The sequence below is a fragment of the Grus americana genome, chromosome 14, assembly GCF_028858705.1.
Source record: "Grus americana isolate bGruAme1 chromosome 14, bGruAme1.mat, whole genome shotgun sequence".
Lineage (NCBI taxonomy): Eukaryota > Metazoa > Chordata > Aves > Gruiformes > Gruidae > Grus > Grus americana.
Window position 1 is genome coordinate 6,501,929 of NC_072865.1, and position 13,969 is coordinate 6,515,897.

Consider the following 13,969-nt stretch of genomic DNA (forward strand, 5'->3'; position numbering starts at 1 on the left):
ACAGAACATTATTAAAACCAGAGTTCAGCCAGTTCAGAGAATGGGTGCCTTTGCCTGGGCAGAGCAACTCCCAGAACCCAGCAGAGTTCAGCTCTCTAGCCGTCAGACATGATGTCCTGCCTTTGATTCACTCCCAGCCTACTGTACCTGACACTTCTTCCACCAGTTTTTCGTCTTTGTACCAGCTGATTTCAGGAACGTGGTTGCCATCCACCTTACAGCGCATCTCTATGGAGTCACTGACGTTCACCCAAATGTCTGTCAGGTTCTGCTTGAGGCGGGGGATCTCCAGGGCTGGAGGAGCAGCACAAAGAGGAGGAGGGGAAAACGAGAAACTGATTGATCAAAAGAATATCTGTGTTCCCGGGGGGCTTTGGGTCTCTGACCCCTGCTGAAGGGTGTCTTGAGAACCCAGGTGCCCTGCCTTTGCCACCTGGAGTTTAGCTTGCTTGCATGGCTTCCCCTGGGGATGGACTGGGAAGCTGATAGCAGCAAAAGCAGCAGCTCTCCTCCATCACTCCCACCTGCCCTGCGGACCCTCACCCTGCACAGAGATGTACTTCTTGTGGCAGTGTTTCTCCCGGGTCTTCCGGTTCTGCACCTCACAGACATAGTCTCCCTCCTCGCCCAGAGAGATGTTTGGGATGGTGAGCAGCAAGGTCGCATCGTTGGAGTCAGGCTGGAAGCGCAGCTCCCCCTGCATTTTGGTGGCATAGTGGTGGACGTTCTTGCAGTCCAGCACAAGGGGGTTGCCCTCCTCGTCATGGAGCTTCGAGAGGTTCAGCCGATACCACTGCAGGTTCTCGTAGGTGTAGTTGTCCGCATTGCAGCTCAGCTGTAGGTCCTGCCCCTCTATGGGCTCTTCTGAGGGCTGGGTCTCAATCTCGAACCCGTCTGGAATAGCTTTCAGGAAGGAAATGCACATGTGAAGGAATTTTCATAGCTGAACTGCCAGACACAATGAAATTGTCTCCCTGTCCTCAGCCAGGGTAAAGGAAACCAATCTAGAGCAGAACTGTGACATGCAAACTTCTAGGAACCAACAGCTTAAGCTAAGTGAGTGCTAAGGGATATGCTGAAGTCCCAGGGACAAATTAAGATGGGGTCACAAGTGAAACAAGTCTGGGAGGTCTGAATTAGGCTGTTACTGCTCTCAGCTCAGCTGCAGCATTCTGGATTGCACACATGCCTGCTTTTATACATGCAGGCAGTTACGCAGCCAGGCTGGACAACTGCACATGCAGAGCATTACTGGAGCACTGACTGAAGATGTTCATCTGTCTCCACAAAAGCTGGTGGCTCTGACAGCACAGGTACTACCTGTGAGGGCCATGAGCCCAGGCTTCTGGGATCTGTCCCTTGCCGGGCTCCCTGTCCCCAGCAGACAGGGACAGACTCCCGCCAGCACGGGGTACCGCTGGCAGGAAGCTTATGCAGCCCCGTAGGGGCCACAACTCCAGCCCACACTGCCGGGCTCTCGGCTTCCTCCCACCACCAAAATCCCGTAGGGACCCTGCCGAGGGGCTCGGGCCAGCAGGACCCTGCCTGGAGGGGGGGGGGGGGCAGGCAGTGCCGCTAGAGGATGCTCTTGGACCAAGCACGTCCCCAGCCCAGGGAGCTGCCTGGGCCTCAGCCAGCACGACGTCCCCAGCCCAGGACCTGCCAGGGCTGCTCCAGGACCTGGGCATAGGCAGCGCCGGCTCATCCCCGGGTCTGCCTGCCAAACTCTGCCCGCGCTATCCGCTGCCAGGGCTCCAAGGCTGTTGCCGCTCAGCAGAGCTCTGGGCTAGCCCTGCCTTCCTGCTGATCTCCCGGTCACTGTTGAAGGTGCTAACTGTGAATGAGAGGACCCGGCAGGTCTAGGGACCTGCCTATTTCAAGCAGAGAGCTTGGCTGATGCAGGTGGAGGGGACGTCTGCAGTACTCACTGGTCACGTAGAAGTAGATCAGCCGCTCGTCTCGACCCACTTTATTAGAGGCAATACACTTGTACATGACTGAGACATTGGCCTCCTGGATGGCCAGTTTGCTGACTGTCTGATGGGGGAAGAGAGCATAAAAAGGAGTTAGGAAGAGCAAGAGGGAAGAGAAACAGGATCAGTGCTGTTCTCTGGCAGACAGCAAAGCACCACAGCAAGCCTGGCCCCCCACAGCAGCTGTACCTGGGAAAGGGTTATGCAGAAATATCCCCTTATTCAATAGCCCTTTGTGCATTCAAGCCCCATCTGCTGGCTCTAGCAACAGCAATATGGTTTTATTTCTGATCTCCTTTTTACAGAGCCCAGCCAGCATAGATGCCTCTCCATGGGAGCAAACTTCTTGCTAAGCCCCTCGGGTCACCATGGGGACAGGCTGGTGCCCAGCAAGGGGGACATGAACACGATGCAGGGCTGAGGGGATGGCTAAGCTCCTGCCAAGCTTTATAACAGTGGGGAGAAAGGAAAAGGACACCAAGGCTTTGATTCCCTGAGCTCTCTGCAGTTAAGTGACTACTTAGTGTCCCACAGAGTTCAGTGGAGTTTACAGGTACTTACAGGCCTGGAAGCACTCCTTTTATCCATAAGGGGAAATCAAACCTGTGAAAAGCATCCCAGCTCTCACCATTTCAGGAAAACCTGTCACCTTCTCCCTTTAAATTCCAAGTGTACATAGACATGGTCCTAAAAGCTTCCTCCTCCCTCCTTCCAGCAAGTCCTGACTGAGAGTGGGCAAACAGCCAGGCTGCTGTCCTGGGAGCACAAGCCCAGGAGATGCTGCCTCCAAACAAGCCAGGAAAGGCAGCTGGGGAGTACAGGCTGCTCTCCTCCTCCCTGCTCATGCTGCACACGTGTGAGCTGCCAAATGTGTTACAAGCACTCCCCTTAGAGGAGATCTGCAGTTTGAAGCACAGGTTTCTCCTCCCTCCCAGTTTAAATGACAAGTTAATCGCATGCAAAAATCCCTATAATGAGACAATGTTTAAAATGCAAAAAAATTGTGTTCCTACTGGGAAATTACTTTGCCTTTACTATTCGTCCCATAGACTTTGGGAGGCATTTCCGTTCTAAGTGGCAATGCGTTAGCTTGTGTTAATCAGAAGGAACAGTCATTCATTCAGTGCATATGCAATGCAGCTGAAGTGACCTTATTACTAATACTTTTGTGCATTGCCTTTTCCGTTTGTTGGGGTTATTCAATACAGCTGAAGCGACCCTATTGCTGGCACTTTTGTGTGCTGCCTTTCCTGTTTCTTGTGGATTTTCCTTCTAATTTGCATCATTACGTTTGAGTTGGGATTTGACATCATCCCGCTGTCTGCGGTGCATGGCTGTGCACTGCACACCCTGTGGCTCATTCTGGCCTTTCTGGACAGAATAAAAACCAGAGGAGAATTGTAAGAGAAGGCATGCAGAAAGGAGAAGGAGAGGGAGAGGAAGCAAATTTGAGGACATAGCATCCCACTGCAAGTGGAAGAGCTCTCTTCTCCCAGAGCTCTTGCACATCCCTGGACTGCACAACCTAAGTTGGACCTCCAGGACAGTTACAACCAAATGGATGGAATGAGAAGGACACAGCTGAGGAATAGAAGGAAGAAAAGAGGGACAAGGAATGAGGAAAAAAGGGAAAGATCAAAAGGGACCAAAGTGAGAGTCACATCTGGAGGGGGACACAAGGGCTTCTCACACAGGAGCTCCCACCACCCCTGCTCACCTCCCCAGGGGGCACTGATCCCTGCCTCTCCCTTCGGCACTCTGGGAGGAGCAGCATCTGCCCCTGCCACCCTTTTGGCAGAGTGATGAACTCCCGGCCAGGCCAGGGAACGGGAAGTGCCTTTGGAGGTGTGTAGGAAAACAGGAAGTGACTTTCGGAAATGGGGGCCCATTTGTTTGTTCTGCATCCCTCTGCGGGCGGCTAGTGCCTGACACCAGCGGGAACAGGAACCCCGTCATGGCGCAGACCTGACACTCGTGGCTACCAGAGAGACAGCAAGAAACAGGCAGCAAGCAGTGTCCGGCTGCAGGTCACACGCTGCAACGAGGCAGAAATGTTCCTTCCAGAGAGGAAATGCTGTGATGGAGAAGTGGGCTCTGTGGGGTACACGAGCTCTCACTCACAAACCTGCAGTGCATGGACACCAGCATCTCCATACCACCCTTGCCCCATCGGGATGGGGGCAGCTGGATGAAATGTCCCACTACACACATGCACGTTCCCAAAGCCAGAGATTTCCTGGTCAGTCTCTGACTCCTGCTCTCCTTTCCCAGCTGCCCGGGCTGCTCTGTGGGGTTTGGCTTTCCCAAAACAGCTCAAGCAGGAGTGCTCAGAAGTGGCCCTGGGACTGCCCATAGCACATGTCCCCCATGCCCTCCCTAGCTGGGTGCCCTGCGTTCACAGCAATCAGTGTAAACCCTCCTGTGCAGTCAGCCCCAGTGGGAGCCTCTCTGGACACGGGGTAATTTCTCAAAGATGACAGCTCTCCCTCGCCCTGGGGCTGCCTGGTACTGCGGAGCCCCAGAGCTGGGAGCGGCCGCTGATGGTTTACTTTAGAAGCAGAGGTGTGAAGCCCTCCCCAAGTCTGGCTCTGCCAGGCTCGTTTCCAGGCCACTTTTGCTGGCTGATCGCAAAGGACGCCTCTGAGGGTGCCTGTCTCCAGCTTCCCACTCTGGGATCTGGGATGGGTTTGGGCTACAGCCTCACCTTGTTCCGCCCCTCCACGAACTCCACCCAGGTGTCAATGCTCTCGATGGGGTTCACCGCGTCCTGCTGCGACACATCTTTCCAGTCCTTGCACTCGGGCATCCGGTCCCGCTGATGGCGCCTTGCTGCCCGGTGCCTGCTATTGCTAATCCAGCAGCCGTGGAGGAGCAGGAGGAAGAAGAGAGAGATGGAGAGAGGGTCAGTGGGAAAAAGGCAGCAAAAATAGCATTGTGTCTGAGAACTGATGCCCCTGTCCTCTGACTCTGCAAAATTTCCTGAGTCTCTTGGTTATAGAGTTCCAATGTGTTTTATAAGGGTGCTCTGCAATCATTACTAAGGCAATCATTATCTATGGATTTGAAAATTGAGGCAGGGAATGGATACTGGTGTCCCAGGCAGTATCTTCACCCCCAGGTCGGTGGTTTCATCCTTCCTTGCTAGGGGTGGAGAAAGGCAGGAGTGAAATCCATTCATGTGTGCCTGGGGCAGTTCTTGATGCTACTTTGCTCAGCAACAAGGCCTTAAACCCCTGCTGGGACTGTGAGCCAGGGATGTCACAGTCTGGATGCTGGCCTGGAGAGCAGAGGGTGCAGCACCCAAGGGTGCTCCTTCTGCCCCTGATTCAACAAATACCAGGAGGGAAACATCCCAGGTAGAGATGTTGCTGGTGTCTTATAGCCGCAGGGTGGTACCTCTTCGGACTGAGACAGGCGAGCGGGGACAAGTGCCCAAATCTGTCAGGGAGCCAGGATGCTGCAGCCTGCAGGGTGCTTCTGAAATGCAGGAGGGGCAGGGAGACGGGACGGCCTGCCCAAAATCCAAGGCAGGAGGTGTGGAGAGAGAGGGCTTATGGTGACAGGGAAGCAGGGGGGAGCTGAGTGCCCAAGAGCAGTGGCAAGGGGCAGAGCACTCAGCAGGGCGAGCACATCGTCGAGCTGTGTAAACAACAGGAAGCTCGAAAGAAGCCTCCTGCATCCTCTGGAGCTATGCTAGGCAGAAATATGGTGGCCTTGGGAGACAGTGCTCATAATTCATGGGCCCCTCTGCTTCCTGACAGGGCCACAGCATAGTTGCATGTGATGGAGAGCTCTCTGGTGTCCCTGGCTCGGCAGCAGCCTGCACAGGGCTGCGGGACCTGGCTTCCTCCAGGCACCCTGACGTCCTCTGCCCTGACTGCTCTGGCTACAACTCCTCAGCATCCCTTTTCCTTCTTCCTGTGAGACTGCTGCTAAAAAATGCCACTGCAGCCCTGCCTGGTGCTGCCCCAGCTTCCCAGGGCATGGGCAGTGGGCATGCACCCTTCCTGCCGACATATTGGTGCTGCCTGCACAAACACCCTCCTGGCAAACCATCCTGGCAGCTGCAGAGATCCTGTGCTTTCCCTGCATTCAGCAACTCTTCCCTGCACACAGCAGCTCTGGTCCCCTGCCTGTGAGCACTTTTGGTTCCAACATTACCCATCAGAAGACAAAGGACTAAAAAAACCACAGGGACCTTAAGGGCAGGAATGGGATGAGCCCCAGCTGCTGTCTCAGGATCTCACCAAGAGGCTGTGACAATTTCTCCTGCAATCTGCCTCAGTTTCCCCATTAGATTAGCACATGCTCAGCGGTTTTATCGCAGGTGCTGTGAGGTGTGGCCAGGCCACAGACATCCCCTGCCAGATGCAGATGGCCAAGGACACAGGGGAAGCTGTGGAAGCCCTTGGTGTCTGGGACCAGCCAGGCTGGGCAAAACTCCCACATGAAGGACAAGTGTCTCTGGTGGGCTCCACTCTGCCTCACCTCTGTGAGTGGGTGTACAGTGCTCCGAGCTGTCAGTTGGCGCTGTGCTTCTCTTGCCACATCGTGGCTGGGAGAGCAAAAGTGAGATGGGATCTGGGACACAGCCACAGTCACAAGGAGCCCATAACACCGTGCTGGTGGCCTGATAAGACAGGAGTGTTGGAAGAAACTGCACTTACAGACTGCGTCGGGAGAACATCCGACAGGGCATCCATGGCCTCCACTGCCACTGGATCACCTCCGGTGCCGGGATGCCATAGACCGTGCAGGTGAGGGCCTGGGGGCTCCTCCGGGAGTAGATGCTTGGGGAAGATGCTTCCTTCTCATGGATGCGCGGAGGAACTGCAAGGATCAGAGTGACATCATGAGCGGCCACGGGCTCAGCTACTGCATCCCCAGGCCAGGCACAGCCTGTCTTTAGAGACACCGGGCACTAAAGCACTAGGGCTCTCAGGGCAGCTCCTGGGGAGCTCAGGCCTGCAAGGCAGAGCAGGGTATACTTAGGCAGATTCAAGTGAGGTCATTTCTCCTTCCTCTGCAGGGTGTGACTGTCTGGATGCTGCAGGGCTCAAAGCACTGCCTGGCAGCCCCAGGCACAGGGCTACAGAACCTGCTGGACACAAATCTCCAAGCAGCAGTGCCCTTCCAGCACTTCTGTGCTGACACCTGGTTCCTGCACAACAGGGACCAGTTTCTGCTGGGGGAAAATTCCCTGTGAGCTTCCAATCCAGAGGAACTGCTCCAGCTCCAGGCTCCATGTGTGCTGCAGCTGCCCTGCCCTCAAGTCCACATCAGTCAGGGTCACCCTCAGCAGCCTCTCTAACTGCAGCTGGGAAACAGCCCCTGAGCAAGGACATATCCTACCCAGAGTGATGGAGCCAGGAACAAAACTGTGCCGTATCGCCCTGGCCACAAAGGCCTCACTGTAACCAGAGCATCCCTCAGCGATGCAGGAGAAGATGATGTGGCTACCAGCTGCTTTAGGACAGCAATGGGGACTTGTTCTCGGAGCAGTCCAAAGGCTGGGGCCATGGGCTCAGCGCTCTCCCCCCGGCCCCAGCCCTGGTGCCCTCCCTTACCGTTGACAATTAATTGGAGGCTGATGTGCTTCTCCAGCCCCGCCAGCCTGTTCCGCAGAACCAGCGTGTACGTCCCAGCGTGCTGCTCCGACACATCCTTGATCTGCATTGAAGATTGAGATTGCTTGGGAATTAGCTTCCCGTCCTTGTACCTGCAGGGAGGCAGAGAGAAAATGCAGCCATGGGGAGGAAGTGTCCCACCGGCAGATGGGCAGGGGTCTGCTGCTCCCCACTCCAGCGCAGTCAGAATGCCCCTTGCTAGCGCTGGGAGAGACTCTCTGGAGAGACCTCTGGGCTTTCCCTCGACCTGATGGGTCTGTGCATTGTCTCATATGGATGTGTGTGTGGGGTCAGGGATGTTGTAGCTCTGCCCTGAGTAGTATGTGGGTGCAAAGCTCCCAGCCAGCTCTGGTGGAAGTGCAGCATGATGTGGTACACGACCTGGCCCACTCTCTTGCTCCTCTGAGCAGCTGTGATCCTCGCTACAGGGGGATGAGGGGCAGCTCCTGTTGGAGCTCCACTTGTCCCTTCCAGATAGTGCAGAGCTGCCAAGTCAGGCCAGGACCTTTGCTGCTTCTCCCCCAGATCTCACCTCTTCCCATCCCAAGTTGTGCAGCTGACAGGTGGGAGAAATGACCCCCATGGGTGGAAAAAAGTGACATTTGGCCACAGAGGGACCTAGCAAGGAGGCCCAGGCTAGGCTTCTCTACTTGGCAGAGGTAAGGAGGAGAGGAGAGGGTGGCTCAGGCTAAGAAAGGTGCGTTACCACTGGAAGTCTGGTGGAGGGTAAGCCACGACTTTCACCGGCAGCTTCACGGCTTCGTCTCCTGCGGTGGCTTCTATCACGGGGCCCTTCCTCCATTCCACATTGATGAAGGGCTTTTCTGCAAGAAAAAAGGTGAGCATGGAGGAAAGGAGAGCACAAAGGCTCTCACCAAGAGCACAGGCTATCACCAAGCTCTGCTGCTCCCCACAGGGCCCAACAGCAAGGACCAAGGACAAGCATGATGTTGTGGCAGTGCAGTTGAAAATGACAACTACTCTGCAAGACTGAAGTCAAAATAACCAAAATTCACTATTGTCCCGTCTACCCATATGACCCCTGGCACCTCTTCCACATCCCTGTTCCCAGGGAGGGCTCCCTGGAGAGGAGGGAGTGGGTGCTCGGCAGGGCCAGGCAGGCCAGCACAGCGCTGACACTCTGGCAGCTGAAGACCTGCCTCTGCCTTGCCGCTGGGAGCCATCGGGGCTGCAGGGAGGCTGTGCTGCCCCGTGACTTTCTGCTGCCAGGGAATGGCTGCCCAGTGCCGACGGTGCCTTGTGCCTCTGCCACGGGCACTGCATCTGCTGCAGGGCCATGAGACCTGTGTGTCCTGGCATCCCACTGACATTTGGGCCGATTTGGTGTTTTCTCTCTATCGTCATCTTGGCACCTTCCTGAATGTGATCGTGCTCCCAGTGTGGTGCTGGGGTGCAGAAGGGCTGAGGGACTGGAGGAAGGCTGGGTCTCACTAAAGCAGAGTGGGATGGAGGTGCAGGAGCCTCTCTACTGAACCTTGGACCAAGCACTGCCTACGCAGTCTGGGGATTGCTCTGCTTGCAGCTTGGCTCTGGCTGTGGCTCTGTGAGGGAGCAGAAGGCGCCATACCATGCACAATGACGTCGATGCTCTCCTCCAGCATCTGGGCGCCGTTGGTGGCAGTGCACGTGTACTTGCCCAGGTCCTGCTGGCTGACGTTGTGCAGGGTCAGGATACTGGAGAGCTCTGTGTGCGTCTGCAGGGACCGGCGCTCAGGCTCCATCACTGCCCTCTGTGTCTGAGACAACAAAGAGAAGGGGATGAAAGACATCAACGGGATGGGGCTATGCAGATGAGCTTCTCACATCTGCACTTCTTGCTGTCCAGTGCTTGCCTCTACCCAGACAGGCGTCTCTGCCACTGGCTACCATCATCAGGGATGGAAAGGCAACAAGCCCTATGTGACTGACTGCCTGAGGCTGGGGCCAAAGTTTAGCATACAGTTTGCACTGATCTGCAGCCCAGTATCTGGGCTGAGAGCCCTATAGGTATGTGAACAGAGTGATGTCCTCAGGGGATCCCCCGTCTGACTCATCACAAGAGCCAGAGTCTACCACAGGAGGAAAACACAGTGGGGAAGGGACCCCCTCACAGGCTCTTGGTAACCAGGGCTGTGTGGCTAGAATGGCTCCTTTTAAGCCAGCGATGTTTGCTCTGGATTTGCACTGGTGGAAGTGAAGCCAGTGTTTGCCCAGGAGAGCCCCAGCGCAATAACACCTCAGAAAGGAGGGTGTTTGCTGCCAGGGAAAGGGTTTTTCTCTCTGCCTGCCTTCTGCTGCAGGAGAGAAAAAATGGGAAAGGGTCTGACCAAGATGTCCAGGGCACAGCAAGGTTAGGATCATTGGCCCTGCCAGTGATGCCAAGAACAGTGAAGGGGCAGAAGAAGACGACTCAAAGGAAAGTGTTTCAGTGCACGGGGAGCCGCTCTGTTTGCTGGTACCTGTTTGCCAGGGTAAGTCCACTGGAAGCGGACGCCGGAGTTGAACTCGGCCCACACTGTGCAGTTCAAGATCAGCTTCTCTCCCACTAGCAGCTCCATGGCTTTCTTAGGATATAGCTGGATGTCGTACAGCTCGCTCCCTGATGTGGAAGAGGCAACAAAAAGACGTTTCTGAACTACTAACTCTTTGAGGCAGACTATGCAGTTACAGGAGGCTTGGGTATGACCTCCTGCTGCTTGGTGTATCTCTGCCTGGCATACACTAGAGGAGATATAAGCACCATGCAGAGTCTACGTGGCTAGAGAGGACCATAACAAACCCATAAGCCACACTGATGGACTTCAGAGCCATCCAAACTGCCCCCCAGCCCCTTCCCACATCTTCACCTGCTATATGGATGATGAAGAAATTGGATTTGAAGACCTTCTTGTCAATGACAGTCTCACACTGGACAAACAAGGAGTCCCTGATCAAGTGTGTGGGTACCTGCACCCCCTTCTTGTTGTCCCATAAAGTGCTTTTCCCATCTGGGTGGATGAGGGAATTTTGCTGGAAAAATCAACATTTTGCCAACTGATATAAAAAGGTAACAACATTCCCACCCCACCCCTTCCAGGCTTTACGCTAGCTAGCACATCCCTTTTGTGGGAAGAAACGATGCAGCATCATGCTGTGCTGGCCTCCCGCCCTCTCCCCCCGAAGGGTTTGTCATCTAGGAATCGCAGCCTCCCTTATACCCCGAGCAGTCGAGCAGCCGTATCCTGCACCACGAGCCTCCCCGTCTGCAGAGCGGGCCAGAGACTTCCAGGAATGGAAACTTATAGTGATAGCTAAGGAAACTGATGCTGATGTCCCAAACATCAGCCCCACTGGGATGAGTGCTGACCTTGGGTAGTGTCCTTCCCGGGCAAGGGAAAGGCCCCCCAGCCCCCAGAGTGTCCCTGGAGGCCTTTGTACAATAGTAACACTCATCCTGGAAGGATGTATTTGCATTGTAAAAAAAAAAAAAAAAAAAAAAAAGGGCAAAAAAAAAGTACAAGCAAACTGATAACAGAGTTGTTTTTAGTCATCAGCCCCAGGGCTGCAGCCTCCTCCCTTGTGGGGATGCCGACCACCTAGAGGGTTTGTAGATCACAGAGACCAGAGCAAACAGGGGATGCTGTGGGGAAATGGGATTAAAACAAAGTCTTGTTTTGTTTCATAGAGCTCCAGGGAAGAGAAGCAAGGTTGGCAGGAAACCCGTGGGGTCTGCCCAAGGGAACTGGACAGCACAGCTTCAACCAGCAAATAAAACGAGGAAGCCAGTGGCTTGTACTTTCCATGGAAAATGTATCCCATGCATTTTCCATTCCTGGCAGTGCCTGTCCCACTTCCACTCAGGCAATTACAAATGCAGAACAAATGCAATACATCTCGGTCCAGAGTCTCCCGCTGGTCGAGCCGAGCTCTCACCGAGATCAGTGTGACGTTAAGATCTGGGATGGACACAAGGCATGGTACCCAAGTGTTCTCCTTCTTGCTGATGAGGAGGGTCTCCGGCTTGTTGATAAATGGCTGTTCAAAATCTGAAGAAGAGATATAAGGAGAAGAACAACTGACAGAGGCAAGAAAAGAACTGGGAAGAGGGAGCAATCAGAACAAAAGGAGGCTTTCTGGCTTTCTTTAACACAGCATGAACTTGCCAGAAGGAGAGGTGCTGAGCTGGACAGCCCCATCTGCAATGTGTGACAGTCAGAGGAGACACCTGGAGCTCAGGAATGCAAAGGGAGCAGCTGAGGTGGGCGCCTGGGCCAGCCAGCTCCTCCACACCAAACACCATACTGGTGGAGCGGCACTTGTGTGACATTTGGGCAGTGCTGGAAGTGACCTCCCCTTTCCTGGCCCCCTCGAGGTCTCTGTCTGGGTCTGACCCTTTGTGAAACCAGCGGGTCTTGTCCTGGGCTCAGCGCCTGTCCAGCTGGTGCCTGCACGTGGCCCCACGGCAGGGACGGCGCAGGGCTGTGCCGCCCTGGTGCAGCGGCAGGCAGCGCGACCTTCCAGGGTGAGGAAGTGATCCGCAGCGGAATGGTATGCAGATGTCATCCTGCAGCCATCCCGGCCGGCAGATAAACAGATGAGCTGAGCTTTCCAGGGCTGCCACCCCACTGCCTCCCAACTGCTGCAAGCACAAATATTGACAGGAAGAGCAAAACCACCCAAAATTAATCAGTGAAACGACTCAGCAAGGTCAGGACTGTTACACTAAAGTCCATGCGGAGCCAGCATCAAGAAGCAGTGTGTCTGCAGAAGGGGTTGTCCCGTCCTGCTCAGTATGTTGCCTGTGTCATATGAGACAAGCCCAAGCGGGACCCCACGGTGGGAGAGAATTGATGGCAGCATATAAAGGAGATGTGCCAAGGGCCTACCCCATCCTGCAAGGCACCATCCAGACACAGAGCAGGAAGTCCAACCTGATCCTAAAGAGATGGCAAGCTAACAGGGCACCATGGATCTCATTTCTGGTTCTTTCTCAGATACAGTGGAAAGAGCTGGTGAGACCAAGATGCAAAATACAGATGTATTGCAAACCGTGGGTGGCCAGAGGGTAGGAAGGGTGAGGTTTGTCTTGCAGTGCCTCATGCCAGCTGCTGCTGAGGCACCTGCTCACCTGTCTGCTTGGCAGCGCTTTTCCTTAAAACTAATATTTCAGTTTGAATGTTTTTTCTACTCTTTGGATGCACCCAAACAGGACACCTAGGTTGACTAAATGGGATGAAGACAAAGTTAGAAGAAGAGACAACTAATTAAGAGGCTGCTTGGTGTCTTCTGTCAATGCCTCACTGATGGACGACTTCTGAAATATCAGCCCCTGCCTGCCCATTTCCACAGGGACACATACCTCACAGGATGCTCTGAATACAGACTGGTCCCTAGTGTCCCTGATGCTTGCTGTTGCCAGTGTCTTTCTTCTGTAAAAGACTTGTCTCTGGGAACGTCCACCCAGCACATGCTCATGATTGGCTTTATTAATGGAAACTGTCCCCTGGGTGAAGGGGGCTCCATAAGGACGTGGTGGGACTGCCCCAGGGACCAGCTATGGGAGATCTTATGGCTTTTGGTATACTGGAATCAGAGAAAATGATCCCAGTGGCCTTAAAGGTTACTCTTTATTCACCTGAATTGCAGCTAAACCACTGATTTACAGGGACTGTAGCATGAGAACATCTGTTTGTCCAGCCTGAGACTCTTTTTCCTTTGCTACCCAACCTCTAAAGCTGCCCATCTAAAATGACAAGATGTAAGTGGTAATGATCACCATTTGGGGATCTTGCCATTCAAATCACATTGGGCCCAACCCAATCCAACCCAGTGCTCACAGTATTAAGTGCGTAAGGGAATTCCTTTAATTTTTGGTCTGTAAAGCTGTTGCTTCAGTGATAGTCATGCTGCAGACCTACTTTGAGTGAAGCATCTTTTTCCTACAGCTTAGGTGAAACAAGCCATGCACAGGAAATGTGTTGGTCAGCTCTTATGAAAACACAGATTGCCCAGAGAATTCTTATCTTTATTTCCTGGGGTTTTACGCTGCCACAGGATTGCTGTCTTCTGAAATCACAGATTTGTTTCTGAGTATGAACATGTTCCTCATTCCTCTCCTGAGTCCAGGGCACGTGAGAGGGAGGAGGCACACAACTGCCAGAGGTAAGAGACTGTGAGGTCCCCTCCAAGCTCAGATGGCAGCCAAGAACTAACTGATTTACTAGGCTGGTCCTGCTGCCAATGAGCTTGCGATTCATGCACTAACTCCCCTCTCTGACCACATCACATATTTTCTGTAAGGCTGTCTTAATGGGTCGGATGGGAATAATTTAGCATCTTCTTCATCAATATATGCTAAGCTTTATGAGATGGGGGCTGTACATATCTTAT

General features: G+C 54.0%; 1 protein-coding gene across 4 annotated transcripts in view; it reads right to left on the reverse strand.

Moving 5' to 3' along the window:
- The window catches only part of FLT4 (fms related receptor tyrosine kinase 4), a 60,140-nt gene that overhangs the window by 15,458 nt on the left and 30,713 nt on the right, over positions 1 to 13,969 (reverse strand). For 3 of the 4 annotated variants that reach the window (XM_054841961.1, XM_054841960.1, XM_054841958.1), the window contains exons 4-14: positions 11,513 to 11,625; positions 10,447 to 10,609; positions 10,060 to 10,199; positions 9,189 to 9,357; positions 8,307 to 8,424; positions 7,541 to 7,692; positions 6,641 to 6,803; positions 4,678 to 4,822; positions 1,929 to 2,037; positions 544 to 903; positions 148 to 294 (exon numbers count right to left, since the gene is read on the reverse strand). In XM_054841961.1, coding sequence (XP_054697936.1) covers positions 148 to 294; positions 544 to 903; positions 1,929 to 2,037; positions 4,678 to 4,822; positions 6,641 to 6,803; positions 7,541 to 7,692; positions 8,307 to 8,424; positions 9,189 to 9,357; positions 10,060 to 10,199; positions 10,447 to 10,609; positions 11,513 to 11,625 — 1,779 coding nt within the window. Of the gene's footprint in view, positions 1 to 147; positions 295 to 543; positions 904 to 1,928; positions 2,038 to 4,677; positions 4,823 to 6,640; positions 6,804 to 7,540; positions 7,693 to 8,306; positions 8,425 to 9,188; positions 9,358 to 10,059; positions 10,200 to 10,446; positions 10,610 to 11,512; positions 11,626 to 13,969 lie in introns of those variants that run through there. The other variant, XM_054841962.1, reaches the window with a different exon arrangement.